The sequence below is a fragment of the Uloborus diversus genome, unplaced genomic scaffold (assembly GCF_026930045.1).
Source record: "Uloborus diversus isolate 005 unplaced genomic scaffold, Udiv.v.3.1 scaffold_471, whole genome shotgun sequence".
In the NCBI taxonomy this organism is placed as follows: Eukaryota; Metazoa; Arthropoda; class Arachnida; order Araneae; family Uloboridae; genus Uloborus; species Uloborus diversus.
In genome coordinates, this window is record NW_026558650.1 from 30664 (window position 1) to 47042 (window position 16379).

General features: G+C 34.6%; 1 protein-coding gene across 1 annotated transcript in view; it reads left to right on the top strand.

Moving 5' to 3' along the window:
- Positions 1–15373, top strand: part of LOC129233503 (histone-lysine N-methyltransferase SETD1A-like) — a 29355-nt gene extending 13982 nt beyond the window's left edge. The window contains exons 4-9 of the mRNA XM_054867520.1: positions 3844–3891; positions 7270–7341; positions 9800–9898; positions 13133–13216; positions 14345–14828; positions 15313–15373. Coding sequence (XP_054723495.1) covers positions 3844–3891; positions 7270–7341; positions 9800–9898; positions 13133–13216; positions 14345–14828; positions 15313–15373 — 848 coding nt within the window. The remainder of the gene's footprint in view (positions 1–3843; positions 3892–7269; positions 7342–9799; positions 9899–13132; positions 13217–14344; positions 14829–15312) is intronic.
- The last annotated feature ends 1006 nt before the right edge of the window (positions 15374–16379 follow it).

Sequence of the window (16379 nt, forward strand, 5' to 3'; positions counted from 1 at the left end):
TTTATTCAACGGACTTCCATTAAATTTTAGCATGAGCATCGCTGTGCGGGTACTGCTAGTAAAAAATAAAAAGAAAGGAAAATTAATTTGAATTTTGACATCTTGAATTCAAATTATGTTTTTCGCAATCCAAGTGTCTGTATGTAGGCGTGTGTGTTTGTGTGTAGGGGGTATGTGTTTGTGTCTGTGTGCTGGCATAAGTGTGTGGGTAGTTGTGTATATGAATGTTGCATTTCAAAGTTGTTTGTTACAAAAGCAATCTAAGATTTTTTCGTTGCATTTTGAAATCATTTGAAATGGAGTTAACTTGTGTACTTAAGTAAACATCTCAGACACCGAAGAGTTCCTATTTTTCCTACTTTTTTCTACTTTTTAGAGCTCTCTCCTTATTTTCCTACTTTTTCCTTTTTTTTCCTACTTTTTCTTTCTTTAGTATAGCACTTCTAATTTTGCATTGATTCTTATTTTTACAATGCCGCACCGATAATTTTCTGCATGTTTTAATTTTGAAAAGTAAAAGGAACACACGGATCCTTAGCTTTTCATTGAATGACTACAGTAATTTCTGGAAGGAACGCCGCGGCGTTTGTGTGTTTAAAAATTAAATTTTCGTGATGTTTTTTGCCGTTGTGGCGTTTATGATCGACTTTTTTTTTTATCGCTCTGACTTCAGTCCTACTGTATTAACGAAACTAAAAAAAATAGATACTGGCACATTCTGATGCAATCATTTATTATTTACCCATCAATTAGAAGCTTTAAGTAAAGTAAATGGCCGACTGTTCAAAAAAAATGCGGGAAAAACCGAATTTCCTATTCGCCAATTTTTTGTATGATTACAAGTGAAATGGATCTCAATTTAAACAAAAAGGCAATGTAAAACCTTAAAAGGAACATAAGGAAGGAAAAAAATGAAAAACTTGTATACTATACATATTTTATACAACATAAAAGCGACAGATAACAGAAATTCGCAAAAACTGACTACTTCAAAAATAATCGCGGAAACTTTTTTCGTACATAAGTATGATTATTGTTCCATGATTATAAAATTTATAAAATTTCATTTTCGTTCCTTGCAAAGAGTGTATTTGCAAAAAAAAAAAAAAAAAAACATAGCAAAACCTGGATGGGCAAAACGTTCCCGATTTTTGGAGAAAAATCGGAAATCAATTTGAACGCAATATTTTGTTTTTATTTCTTCATATTTTTAAAAGTTTGGGGGGGGGGGGGGGGGGAGGTAGAGCTACTAACTAATATGTATTTTTTTTCTTTTTAATGGGTATTTTCTACTCTGATATATCATCTATATCGAGGAGTTGCTCATCATTTTCATGTGCTGTGTTTATGGCAATGTGGCATTTCTGAACATTTAAAATTTTTTTGACTGACTCTTATTCTTTTCGGAGTGCGCAATTATACCGATGCGGCGTATCTACTGTAAGTTATTGTACTTAGTACGCCTGTTCAAAGGTAGGGGGGATAAAGAGCAGGCATTTGATGCCAGGTGCTCCCCCCTCTCTCTCAAATTCGCGAACAATTTCCAAATGAATATTTTTGTATGGTGAGGATTGAGAGAAACTACATGCCTTCCCTTATATGCACAGAGAAACATTATTAACTGATCTTTGTCTTTGATAAAAATGTTATGTTTACCATGTGCATGGATGTTTCCTTTTTTTTCGTGACAAAATTTTGGAACTAGAAGGAGGTAAATATCATCGAACCTACAATACATGAAATACACCGCTAGTTCAGTCACTTCCAGCCGAGGAGTCAATTCCTTAAGAGGTTTTCCACCTCCATCTCAGTCACTCCCATACCGGGCTGATCAGTGATAATAAGCACAAAATTGCAGTCCTCGGCATGAATTGACTGAGCTGGCGGTGTATTTCATGTATTTCTGCCTTAGCCCTGGCTATAGGGCGGTAACTTACTATACATTCAAACAATATTCGTTTTAATTGCTTGATTAAAATTAAAACTGGCCCGTCATTTTGATAACTCCCCCCCCCCCGGAGGTGGCTAGCGAAGGATGTGTACTGAATGGAAATTTTATCTGAAAACAACAAAAACCGTACAAACTTGTATAGTTTAGCATTAATTTTCCAATCCAGGGGGGGGGGGGAATTGACCCCACTGACCCCCATAAATGACGTGCCTGAAACAAAAATGTATTTTGAATGCTAAAAATACATAACATAGTACAAACCCTTTAGTTTACTTATTTCGTTATTTATTTAGTTTAATTATTTTATTACAAATTTTGTGTCCCATATTTAAAAACAAATTTATTTTAATTCTGCATTTTCAGTCCTTTTCCTTTTTTTTCGAATTCAAACTGCTGATTATTTTTAACTAAAACTAATTTAATATTTGCTTTGCTTCTGTATCATAGTTTACGACAACAGGAGCTGAAAGTGCTAGTATTTTGAAATGATAAATGGATGCTCAAAGGAATTTCGTTTTTGACAAAACAAATCTTTTAAAAAATGGTTTTATTGCTCCAAAATAGTAGTTTTATTATTATTATTATTTTTTTTTTGCAATCGCTATATTGCATTTTATTCTTTTACACTCAAAATTTTTATTACTGTATTGTTGAAAGGTGTTTCTTTGTTTGGATTTTACTTTCATATTTTTGTAATTAATATCTTTGTTTCCACCAGTTTATTTTTCATACTAATGATTGTCAGTCGTCTTGACGTGTGTGTAGTCTTAAATCTTCCTATTTTTTCCCACTTTTTTAAGTGATTTTTTTCCTACTTTTCCTACTTTTTAAATTTTTGATTCCTTAATTTCCTACTTTTTCCCCTCAAAAAACCACTTCGGGGTCTGACATCTTTATTTTTTTATTGTTAATATGCTGTATTCATTCATTAAATCCTATGTTCTTGATTTGATGGTTTCATCTGTTTTACATAAATATGTCAAGTAAGTTGTATAAGAATAACTACATTACTTCTAATCTTTCACTTTTGTTATTCTTGCAACAATTATTATACTGTTTGAAAACTTAGTTCAAAATAATTTCAATTACTTTTTAGTTCTATCATAAATACCCATATGTTTTTAAGAAATATTAATAGTTTCTTAAAATTCTTATGCTAAGTGGTTTCTGATAGTACAGTATTTTTTTTTTTTTTTTAAATTTTCTATAATCTTTCCATTGTAGAAAAAATTAATACTATACTGTTTTGTAGGTTTTTTTTTCTCCAAAAAAATTGATTTGATATGTTTTTTCCCGACCATTTTATTATAAAAGTAGCATCTTTTTAAAAATATATCTTTAGTTCAACAACTTTACACAACTTAAAACGTTTAAAATACTGCATTTTATACAAACCTACAATGGATTTCAAGTAGGGCAAAGAAAGAAAACCATTATCATTGGTAATGTAAATCAGGGAAATTTGGTGAACTTAATCAGGGAAAAGTCAGAGAACCTTTTTTCATAGTTCCTGTCGCCACCCTGATAAAATCTGCAATATTATGCATACAAACTGTATGTGTACACAATGCATATTAGGGTGCTTTTATACAATACAGTTTTGGTCAGCTCTATGTTGGTTGAATCCAGTTTTGGCCGCTTTTAACCGGTTTTTGCCAGTGGCATGACCAAAATGGGTTTTGTCCGGCCATAACCACAACCCTACTGTTGGGACATAAAAAAATATTGTTATAGACAGGTTATCGTTATGGACAGTTTGATTAATTATGCTGCCATTTTGCTGGGACCAATAAAGTAGTATTATAGACAGGTTTATTGTTATAGACAGAATAGTTATAGACAGGTTTCACTGTAGGTTGTAATTCTTATAATTTTTTTTTTTCTGCTTTCAGTTCTTGCTGAGAAGAACAAGAGAAAGAGGATCCGGGAGGCTTCTGCGGGTATGTAAATCAGCTAATTTTGTTGTAAGATTAAACAGCTCTTCATTTATGTTTGGCTTTATAATATCCACTCACATCCCTTTGCTTCTCCCTGCCTCAATTGTAAAAGCAGGGATTTTTTCGGAGTTAAATCAGGGAATATCGGGGAACCGTTTTTCCTGGATTTTGTTACAATCATGCTTATTTCATGTTTTAATAGAAAAATGCTTATCATACCCAATGACCTGTTTGTTTGTTGACCTATTTCTTGTTGTTGACTTACCAAGTTGGCAGCTTTGCAAAACAAATACAATTTATCCTAAAATTGTTTATGCTAGCAAGTGGCATACCTTCCCATAGACCAGAGGGATTAGGCTAGTCTCTTAAATAATCTCCCAGTCATAAAGATAAAAAAAAATGTATAAAACATTAATTTTTAATTTGAAATAAATGCATTTGAGTACCCCAAAACCCCACTAGGTGTGGGGGGAGGGGGCAATAATTTACTGTACAATGATGCTCATAACGTGTCTAATTTTCTTATACTTTGTGCAATACATTGGGTAGTTAGCGTAATGGTACATTGGGGGGTTAGTGTAATGGTGTTAATTAATGGCATTATTTTTAAGGTAGCGTCTATCTAACCCTGAAGAAGTCCCATTGTTAATAGTAATGAGCCATTTTCAGATACAGTCAAACTCGCTTATAGCGAACCCTGATTTAACGAGCAAAGAAATCAGAAATACTTGGCTGAGGCAATGTTAAGTCTATGGGAGCAAAACTCGCTTTTAACGAGCAAACCCTGCTTAACGCCAGCAATATTTTTGTGATTCGTAAAATTTATATTAACTTCAAGCTCAGATTATCCTTTTTGCACTTTTCTTTACCATTATAAAGCCAACCAAAGTTAGCGATGCATCATGTACTGCTAGGTAAAGGTACTACACAGTGATTAAAAAGAAAGAAGAAAAAAAACCACCATGAGGAATTTTTATGGTATTTTTCAGGAGCTCACTCGCTTTTTACGAGGAGCATTAATCAAGGTCAACTGTTAGCAATAATCAAGGTCAACTTTGAGCAATAATCAAGGTCAACATTGAGCAATAATCAAGGTCAACTTTGAGCAATAATCAAGGTCCCCTTTGCGCTTGTTATAAGTGAGTTCGACTGTAATAGAAGATTATAAAATGTTTCTACCAATGCAAAATTTCTACCAACCAGTGCACAAGTCTTATTGTTTTAAGTGATACTTGTTGAACCTAATTTATATCCACATTTTTTTGGAAACTCTGGCATAAATTGATCTCTGGATTTCAATGTTGCTCTTATGTAGCCATCGCTTCATTTTAATTTGCAAACTTTTAAGCGAAGTCTCCGCCACTATCTTCACTCATCTTTCGTCAGAATGCGTAATGGCAGGGGAACAATTTTACAGACAAGTCTGATGTAGTTACAGTTTTAATGAGAAAGTTATTGTCTTTGTTAGTAACTTTTCGAAGAAAAAGTGGAGGAGATAACTCTGTCGAGCTCCAAGCAATAATCTCTGCGTAATCGGTGGCCTCGAAGTTTAGGGATGGAATGACAAAGTTTCTGATGTTTTTGCCTTCTGAAACAGACTTTCTGACTTGTAATCATTTTCCTTTTCTCAAATTCTCAAAATTTAGTACATAGCGACATGACTAAAGATAGAATGAGACTTCCCCAGTCGCTTACTAAACATTTATATCCTTATGTAGTGCAATATGCAAAACAAAAAACAAGCAAATTTTAATTTTTGGTACACACGAATCTAATTGTCCTTATAATTTTGTCCATATTACAAGCATGTTTAAATTCAAACTTCATTCTATGAATAGGAGATTCCTATGTAATTCCAATAAAAGTAATTAAAAATCTTTCTTTTATCATTAGTTTCGAGCCATAAAACTAGCAGAACTTTCTGACCAAATGCAGTCAAGGTTTTGGGGTTTTTTCTTCTGTCCTTATAATTTTGGCCACCTCTGTACATTGTCAACACATATGTGTACATACACACATTAAATGAAATGTGCTAAAACTTAAACTGAAAATTTTCTCTAATTGAAGTGATGAATATAATTCTGTCCTCTGTATGTATACATGCACAGTTTTAGTGAGAAACAGGAGAAATAATGTCTACAATGAAACACAATTTTTTTTTCCTTAGAGCCCATTTGTCCTGTTCGTATCATTCTTCGCTATGATACATTACGTAAATTATTAGATGATCTGTAACTTTTTTTAAAATCATTCAACAAAATATGCATTGGTCATTAAAATTGTGAAATGTACATCAGACTTGTGATTCATTTGTAGATATTGCGAAGCGCTTTCTATGCTCAGAATACTGGATTTTAATTTCACTTTTATTTATATATTTTTTGTGGAAAGCTATAACTATGAGGAAATTGTTACACAAGATTTTATTCTTGGTTTTGTATAATTATGTCTTAACTCTCACAGTGAATTGTTTCTTTGATTATTCATTTGTGACAAAATCTATTTATTAAATTTTTTCGTTGTTAAAGATTTTCAAGCAATATTTCGCCTATAGAAAGCTTTACTTATGAGGGAAGGAAATTACGAGATTTTACTTTTAGTTATTTAATTAATCATAAAGGAATTAGGTTCAAATGTGTTATTAAACATTCATTAACAATTTATTCCACTGTATATACTTGCGTATAAGTCGAGAAATTTATTACAAAAATGATGTTTAAAGTTAGAGAATTTCCGAAAATGTTCGCCAATTTTTTCTTAGAAAAACATTCGAAAACGTCAACATTTTCCCGATTTTAGTCCATTCCTTTAAGGCAGACGATAAAGAAGTAAATACGCTATGATTTTACATGGTCTAAGTATGAAATAAAGAACAAATAATTACAGTAAACGGCTGACTACGCAAAAAGTGCAGGAATTGCCGAATTCACGAATTTTTGCTCATTTAAAAAAAAATAATATGGCTACAGCATAAAATTTTATTGATATGAAATTATAATAAGAGCAATCAGTAAAAACCATCGTAACAGCAAAATTGAACCCTTTGCAAGAATCGTGATCACGAAAGTCGACGTCCTTTTGATGCAAAAGAGCAAAAATCGGACGTTTTTTAACATAACGATGGTCATTACATTTTCCCTCCTTTTTTAGCGTTTAAATTCAAAAATTCTAAATTTGCGGCAAAATGATCCCGTTTTCTTCAAAAGTGAAGACTCGACTTATAGGCGGGTTTTCGACTTTTCCCCCGATTTTTCTCTTAAAAGTAAGGGGGTTGACTTATATGCTAGTATTTTCGGTCACTCTCCAGTACAGGTTCGTTAATTTCTGAACAACTTTACCTGTTTTGACTTGTAATTCTTATTTTGTTTTATCTTTTTTCAGCTCCAGCCCCCAAGAGGAGCCGAGTCGATCCGGTGGAAGACTTGGTAGGGGAAGTGGACGAGGATGGGGCAGGTATGTAAATGGCTAAATTTTTTTAATGGGGGGGGGGTGTTCAAAGGGGTTTGGACCTCCCTCTTCCTGATAGATCACTGTCCCTTTTCTCCAGAGATGCCCACAGGGGGGGGGGGATTATGCTGCAAGTTGCGCCATCAAAATTTGGGGGGGGGGGGGGTATTTATTTTTCTAAATATATTATTTGAATTCACTGATTTTCTTAACTAATAATATTTATTTTATTACTTTGTTTTATTTTATTCTGTTTGCACTTATTTCATTTATTTATTTAGTTTGTGTGTGTGTGTCATTAGCATAGAACAGAACTTTTCTAATAAAATAACAATAATGATAATAATAATTAAAAATAAATAAAAAAAATATTAAAAAAATAAATAAAATGAGCTAAAAAATAAGGGAAAGAGGGTTGTGGAAAAATGGAGGGAGAGAGAGGAATTTTGCGCAATATGAACTTGGGGAGGGGGATGAGCACCCCTGCTTTTCTCTGCTTTTGCACTTAAATAAACAGAATTTTCCAAAAATAATAAACAGGAATGTTATGGCTAAATACAGTGAATTCGCGATAACTCGAATATTACTATAACTCGAAGTTTTTATCAAGTTCCGACCCCTTTGTCTTTAACTCCACGCTAATTATTCTCAATACCGTATTTTCTTGCGTATAATCCGTAGATTATCTGCTAAAAAAGCAAAGTTTATGAGGTGTGGATTATATGCTGCCACGGATTATCTGTGTTTGTGTGTTTTTTTCCTTATCACCAACGCATTGAACCTCAATATTTACAGCAGGATTCACGGATCGAGATTAATTTTTGCCATCAAAAAAATGGTGCTGAGAGCAAATTTTCATTTTTAAAAAACTAAGGCTAAATAATAGAGAGGCAAAAGTGTACGTCTGAAACAAACCAACCAACATCCCTATAAACTAATAGATATGTCCGTTTCCGGCTATAAACCGGATAATAGCCTTTCCATGTAATCGGTGGTCAGTTTTCAAGAAGAAATCGTTATATTTTAGATTATATTTCAGATTAATTTTGATTGTGCCTTCAGAGTAATTACCTTTTCACGTTTTTAGTTTAGTTGCTCAAATGGTAATATGCAGAAAAATACGGTAACTCAAAATGAATTCCTTCAACTTGAAGCTTTTTCAAAGATGGCTCCAAATTTATTTCGAAAGAACGAAAAAGAAAAAAAAAAAAACTAACAAACAAACAAAAAACTATGTAAGAAAAATTAATTCATCTTCGTTTGCAGTTCCTGCGCTATAGACCTACATTCCCCTTCCTTCCTTAGTTCGATCATTTGCTGATAAGTTCCTGAGAGACAGAGTGTGTTTTCTTTACTATTAAAGAGTCTAGGCAAGAACTCTGTCAATGATATTAAAAAAAAAAAAAAAAAGAAACTTCTAAAGCTGTAGAATCCATGAATCCGAAATGAATGAAGATGTGCGACTTTCCTGAAGTAGAATCAGCCCTATTCAAGTGGTTCCAGCAATATCAAAATCAAAACCATGCTTTTGAGTTTATTCTCTCGATATTTTTGATTAAACTGTGCCATAGTGAGCTTAAAAACTTTTAAGTTCTATAATTTTGTCTGTTGTATGTACATATTAATTAAAAATAATTCGATGATTTTTAACATTAAAATGTCGAAAACCAAAACGAGTGGTAAGTCGAACTTCCGATAAGTCTGAAGTTTTTCGTCGGTCCCTTTAGATTCGAGTTATTGCAAATTGACTATTTTTAATTTTCCGCAACATTCTCTCCCCCCATTCAACTTGGTTCGGAACAAGAGCATCTCTAGAAGTGGAGGCGATAGGAATCTTCAACCTGTTGAACGAATTCCGAGTTCTCGGTTAATTGGAGACATTATCTTATTCCCCCTCCCTCACCGCATGACAGCACATAATCCAACAATAAATGACTGTCATCAGTACCACCCAGGGTTCAGAAACATCATATTTTCGAAAATATCCGATATTTTGGTATGTTGGATAGTTTGATTTGTATTTAATTAAGATTTTTAATTTAGATTAAAAGTGCCTGATTAAATATTAATCGTTGGACAGAAAAAAGAAAATATCTTATGACTGCGCACCGACTAATGCATACATTTCTAAATCATATAACTGCAAAAGTAGCTAACAGAAGAACAATAACTAAAACAGCTAATGCTAAATGAACTCCATTATAAAATTGATGAAAATGTTTGATATAAATAATGAACGAAATCTCACTTTTATGTTTATATATTGTAATAACAATTTAGTAAAGTAAAGAGTGATTTGAGGATGTGCATTTACTATTAATTTAGTTTGTGCTGATTAAAAATATCCGCTAGGTATTAAAATATCGAATATTTTCAGAAATATCATGATCTTTTAGAACCCTGCTCTATGTCCATGTTTGGTGGTTGTCTGTTCTGTTTTGAACCCTTTCCTTTTGACTTTCAGGGCCATCCGACCCCATTCTCAAGGTCCGTAAAAGTCGACTGGAGTCTTATGAGACCCTGATCAAGGACCTCCAGGAGCAGCTGGCTGCCAGGGACCAGCGTAAGTGGATCTCACACTCAAATGTTTCATCTTCCTTCCCGCTCAGATTACCGCATTATTCGACGTGCCACGAAATTCGGGGGTCACTAGATTTTCAATAACACTTGCCCGGTCCATTCCGGCATGCCGGAAAAGTCGAGGTTAAGGGGAAAATAATATTAATACTGTAAAAAATATATGTTCAGCTTAAAATGTAATATAAGTTCTATACCTATCTTATTAGTATTAATAAACAGTTTAATACTGTAAAAATATTAACGAAACTAAAGTATTAATATAACTGAACGAAGAATAGACAAACAAAAGACAAGTAGCAATACAAAAATAACGATTGAGCAGACGATTTTTTGGCAGGGGGGTGGGGGGGGGGAATGAAAATTATGTCTTTTAAGTTGATATTTTGTAGTTTTTTATTTAGTTTGAAAATCCGTTTTTTCATTATTAAAGTTAATTTTGGAAACAGGGGAAAAACAATTTTTTTTGACATAATTTATTTCTTTTAATGAGCTTATTATTTTTCATTCATTTTTTTTCTTTTTGCAAGCAATTAAAGATTTTTTTAATGAAAAAAAATGTATTAGCTGCTTTGTTTAAAAGGTGCTACTTCTTGATTTGTTAGTTTCTTAAAATTTTTTATGCATCTTTTTCTTCAGTGAGCAAGGTATATTTTATTTCTAGAAATCAGATTAAAATGTTCAAAAGTTACGTTTGAAATAATTTTCGATTTTAACTAATTTTGAGAATATTGATCAGATACTAGAAAGTTGATATTGGTTTACAGGAAAGTAGGCTTGTTTAGTTCTGGAGGGAACTACTATTTTTTTCTCTCTCTTGCTTCAAACTTTTAATATCTTAGCTCTGCACCTTATATTGAGCATTTTTGCATCCAGGACGAAAATTAGCAAAAGTAAAGGTGTTAAAGGCTAAACTGGAATGGGCTGTACAGCAGAAAAAAAATTTGCAATACATACAAGCATGCTCCCTGTCCATTAACTGATATAACTTGACCTGAACAAGTGAAAAATCTATACTAATAATGTAAAGCGGAAGAGTTTGTTTGAACTTGCTAATCTCTGGAAATACTGGTTCGAATAGAAAAATTCTTTTTCTGTTGAATAGTCCTTTCATTGAGGAAGGCTACAGGATATATAACATCATGCTATGAATGATAGAAGTGAACAGCAATAAATTGAAATTAAATCAATAATAAACATGAGGTATTTTTTGTTGCATCATTAGCTCAAACTTTTGTTTACCAAATAGCTCAGTCCTCAAAGCTCTCAGCCAGCAACCCTAGGGTCTTGGGTTCAAACCCGGCTGTGGGTGGGAAGATTTTCGGCTTTTATTACCCGACTCATTTAAAAACTAGTGATTTTTTAAATCAAAGGTTTTCCATTATTTTTATTGAATTAAAAAAAAAATATATAAGTGTGTATGTTTTTTTACTATAGATATATCATATACAGTAGGCGCCGCTTAATGTGATCAAGGTCAATGTTATCAGAATCACGAAGTCCTTGAACACTTGTATGTTAACTCACGTTAAAAAAGTCGGATATTGTAATCAGCATCTTCGTTGATTGTTATCACTTTTTTTTATAAACTTTCAATTTTTTCCCCGTTATTGTTCCTCAATTAACATAAATACATAGGCAAACCCTGACGAGACTAACTTACTGTATAGCATTTTGTGCTTTTCAATAGCTGTTAAAAATTTTTCTAGGAATGAAGCTACAGAAAGTTCGCCCCCCAGTGACCACAGACTCCCCGTAAGAAAACTTTCTTTTGCACCTAAACAAATTCAGTCGCTTAACATGGCATTGATGTAGGACCTCCATTGTTGCCATTGCTTTGTAAACTATTAAAGAATTGTGTCAAGATTGAAAACAAAGCAAAGTTAAACTAAAATTTAAACACCAAGCAAAACCATGCTGGAAAATATAGAAAAGCTGAACGTGCTTTGAAACTGGTTTACGAATGTCAGGGAAAACGGTCATATTTTACTTTCACCCATTACTATGTGATTAAAAATTGCATAATTTAACTTTAACTTTTCATAATTCAAATATTTCCATTCTGTTAATTTAATAATTTATAATTTGAAAGTGCGTTCAGTTGAGTCACTGATTTTAATTTGAGGTTACCAAAATAACAGCCTAATGTAGAGGAATGTGGGGCAGGGAATGACTAAGATGACTGAGTTTTTTCAAAATAAACAAACCCGAAATTTGTTTTGAAAATTACAGTACACAAAGAATGAACATTATATTTTATAATAAAACTTTTGTTGAAATAGTATTTTTTATTTTTGGCAGTAAATTTGAGCGTTAAAAAAAAAGAAAAATTTCTCTTTTTTTTTTCATATGGCAAAGTGAAAAATAAAATATTTTTCTCATAAAATATTTTGTATTTGATTATAACACATATTTTTTATCAAAAGAATCAGTAAATAAAATGTTGTATGAATAAATGATAAGATAATGATACAATAAACGAACAATTAATTGAGTAAATCAAGTAGTATATGAAGAAAAATAAATCAGCGAGGAAAAGAAGGAATGAACAAGAAAATAAGTGAATGAATAAATAAATTAGTGAATTAATAAATGAAGGATCGCAAATGAATTAATTAATTATTAAAAACATAAGTGATTCATGTTAAAGGATTGAATGAGTAAATGAAACAAACTATTTCCCTGTGCCCCATCCACTTCTCCCCGCATGTACTGGACTAATTGTAAAATTCATTTAAAATACAAATAAGCTTAATATTAACTAAACTAATACTGCATTGAATATGAGGAGGTCTCAATTGATATTTAAAATGCTAATAACAAGAACGTTATCATTTTATAGTAACAAAAATAATTTTTGACTTGCAACAAAATATTACAATATGAGTAACAATTTTTTAATATTGTCTGTATTACCAACGACTTTCATCGACTTTCATCTTCGGCGGTATTTTTTTCCTGACTGGAGTAGACTACATGTGGTACTACATAGTTAAAGTACTATCAGATGGGTAGAGCTTCACTATTTCACTTTACCCCACGCTCCCCTACTTAAAATAGTTTTTTAATGCTTCGGTGTCTTATTATTGCGGGTGAACGGCTAAAAATAAAGTAAATAATGAAATTTTTCTCAATGTTATTACTGACCCAGGCAACGCTGGGTGTGTTTGCAAGTGTTCTATACGATCTCGGGGGTCTGATAATTTTCTTTTCTCGACAGAACTTGCCCGGATCGAGCAGGAGAATGCCGACCTGAGGGCACGCCTGGATGAAAGGGAGAGGTTGAGGCAAGTCCCCCTTCCTGGTAAGTTGAGGCAACTCTTCATTTTCAGTAACATCTGAATATTCTCGGGTTGATTTTATGTATATACTGTTGAACTCTCTCAATACCATACTTGCTAACTCTGCTGTTTTTAACAGGAGACTCCTGTTTTTGCATCCATCACTAGATTTCCCGTTTTCTACCATTTTCTCCTGTTTTTAGTTTTTTCAATCAATCATTAAAAAGTTTCACTTTTTCCTCAAATGTTGGCACCCATTTCTAGTCATCCCCCCCATGCCAGCGGAGTGTAGAACTCCATATAGTGCATAGGAATATGGACAGGAACCAATTTTCTTCCTTGGGATAGGCATTTTATAACAACGGGGTGGTTTCCTTCAGTCAAAAGTACTACTTTCAGTCATTGAAATGGATAGAATGAGCAAAAAAAAAAATGACATGAACCCAGAAAATACTTTCATTTTCCCAACAGTTTTTTTTTTAAATTACTTTTTTCAAATGTCCGATTCTTCAAACAAGGCGTGGCCTTTATGACGTCACAAATGATCCATTTTGGCTTAGCTTTCTGCTACGTTTCCACGTTATGATAATCAAGCAGCGAATAAAAATTGCGCTCTATGCTTACTATCAACCATATTGGTGCCAATACAGGTGAGTGAAGATGCGAATTAGATATTTTGCTCTGGCAACACTGAATGGCATTTCATCATTTGTGATGTCATCGGCAGAAGTGTAAACAATGAAAGCGCACCGATTTAAGTCATTTTTTAAAAATATTAAACCTTAATAAATTATTTAAAAAATGGTCAGATCCTATGTTTTTAAGCATGCTCTTTCAGAAAAAAAAAAGCCTTTGCCTTTATCAGCGATGAGTAACCGAATTCATTGCTTTTGCCGATAAAGATATTAAAAGCAATGATTTAAAAATTTTTATGTTGCCAGTTTCTATTTGTTAACAAATATAATACTTGTCATTGATTTTTAATAGTATAGACTTTTAAAAGAATTTTCAATTTTCGCTCTCAATTCTGCTGTTGCGGAACAGTCGGAGTGTTTAAAATTTTAAATTTTAGTTACTTGCTTTAATATGAAGAGATAACATCTCCGTTGCCGTGGAAACTGGATTTTGATGATTTTCTTTCTCTTCCGCAGATGTCGACGGGGATGAGGCCTCATCGTCCTCATCATCAGTGGATCCCCTCCTGGCGCTGCGCACCTGGAACAGGGACACCAGCTCCTCCTCCTCCCGCTCCTCCTCCTCCCGCTCCTCCTCCTCCAGCATCCCCTGCCGGAAGCGCCGCCGCGTGCAGCGGCTGACGTCCCCATCGCCGCCACCCGAGGAGGACGTCGACCCGGACATGGCCGGGTACTCGGACAATTTCGCCCTGCCTGTCGCCCGGCGTCCTGCTGGCGTGGGCGTTGGAGACGGGGGCGCGGTGGCTCCGCGCCGGCGTCAGCGCCTGATACCGCCGCCAGTGCCGCAGTTCGCGCCGGTCTCCGACCGGCGAGTGAGGCGGCCGGTCGAGCGGTACCAGGCGCCCGCCGGCTCGGTGCCGCACCGCCCTCGACTGCCGCCCCCCAGCAGGCGTCCGCGGCAGCGGGCCGCCGCCCGGGGCCCCCGCCTTGTCCGGAGCAGGTAAGTAAGTGATGCTTCCCTACCTGCTCCGCGGGGGATTCCTTCAATCGACACGGACTCTCTTTTAGCATTTGGTCCGGACGGGGGAAGGGGGGCATTTGGTCCGGACGCTGGAACGTTAAGTCCGGTTGGGGGGCATTTGGTCCAGATAAAGGGGGGTGGGTCTTTTGGATCGACCTGGACCAATATAACTTTTCGCACACGTACCATCAGCAACATGTGGATACTTTTCTACGCTGCTGGAACTAAGGATTCCTAATTTGTTATTTTGAAAAATACGTATTGGAAAAATGGTCAAGTGAACGAATTTCACGTAATGGACCGCCTCGGGGGCGACCGAAGACGTCGACCGAGGTCGACAAAATTTTCGCGTGCGTGGGGGAAGACGACCGCTATCGGACCACTGACACTATTGGGACAGCAGCATCTAAACCGAGTCTATTAACCCCAAGTCTGGCAGACACTCTGTGAGCATTAAGTGTAGTGGGATTAGAATGACTACACCGCTAGTAGAAGTGAACCTGCAAAACATGTCCTCAGCCTGAAGTTGAAGAAAATAAAAAAAACACGAGGAGCTGTTTTCCTTAAGGAAAATCTTTAGAGATAGCTGAAGTTGTAGAACACCATCCTTATTAATATTTAAAAAACATTTTGAAAAATTAATATTTTAGCCGCTAGGATACAACGAAACAAAGTTCAATTGACGAGCATGCTGGTTCCATGGAATATAAGGCATCTTCGTACATACAAAATAAGCCTAAAGGCATTTTAGAACGTTTAAATTAACATCACGTTGAAGACTATCGCGACCTGTCAGGAGTAAAGAGCACTGGCAGACATCACAAACAACGACAAATTACAACATGCAACACATAACGGCTACGAGAGGTGAGAGAGAGAGCGAAAAAGATCGCCCAAAGTATTTAAAGTCTTCACATGGCTTTTGAATTAAGAATATGCAAAACACAAGATGTGTTGCCAATGCAAGAAAGTTAAAGATGTGTTGCCAATCAAAAAGTAACTCAATCTAAAAAAAAACTCTCGCGGTTATAAGATACAATGAACTGGTGACTCGGTTCACCCAAAAGTTCATTCATTTGACTGAGTTATCTCGACCGATCGCACGAATGATGTCCCAACGTGATGCAATGTTTACATCGAAAAAGGATTGATTCTGCATGATGCAAAAATGTATTTTTAATGATTTTTTTTTCTTTTTTATTAAATGGTTCTTTCACTTTTTGTGAAAGTTTAAATTAAAAATCTAACCCACCCAAATACTGCACCAGGATTGGAGTTTAGTTGATGCCTATCACGACCCATGCACGTTAAAGGAGTTGCCTCAGTAGTAACTAGGTATAGATAGCATCATAAAAAAATGGTGTGTTTTTCTTTAATGGACCATTGTTTTATCCTACTTGGATGGTCCAATTAGGATATGATAAAATAAATTCCCAAGTTTTTGTCTTAGAATACGATAATGACGTTACTTAAATGAACCACATCGAGAATTTTATCAAGCAGATTTCCTTAAACCTGGTTTTGCTTTCA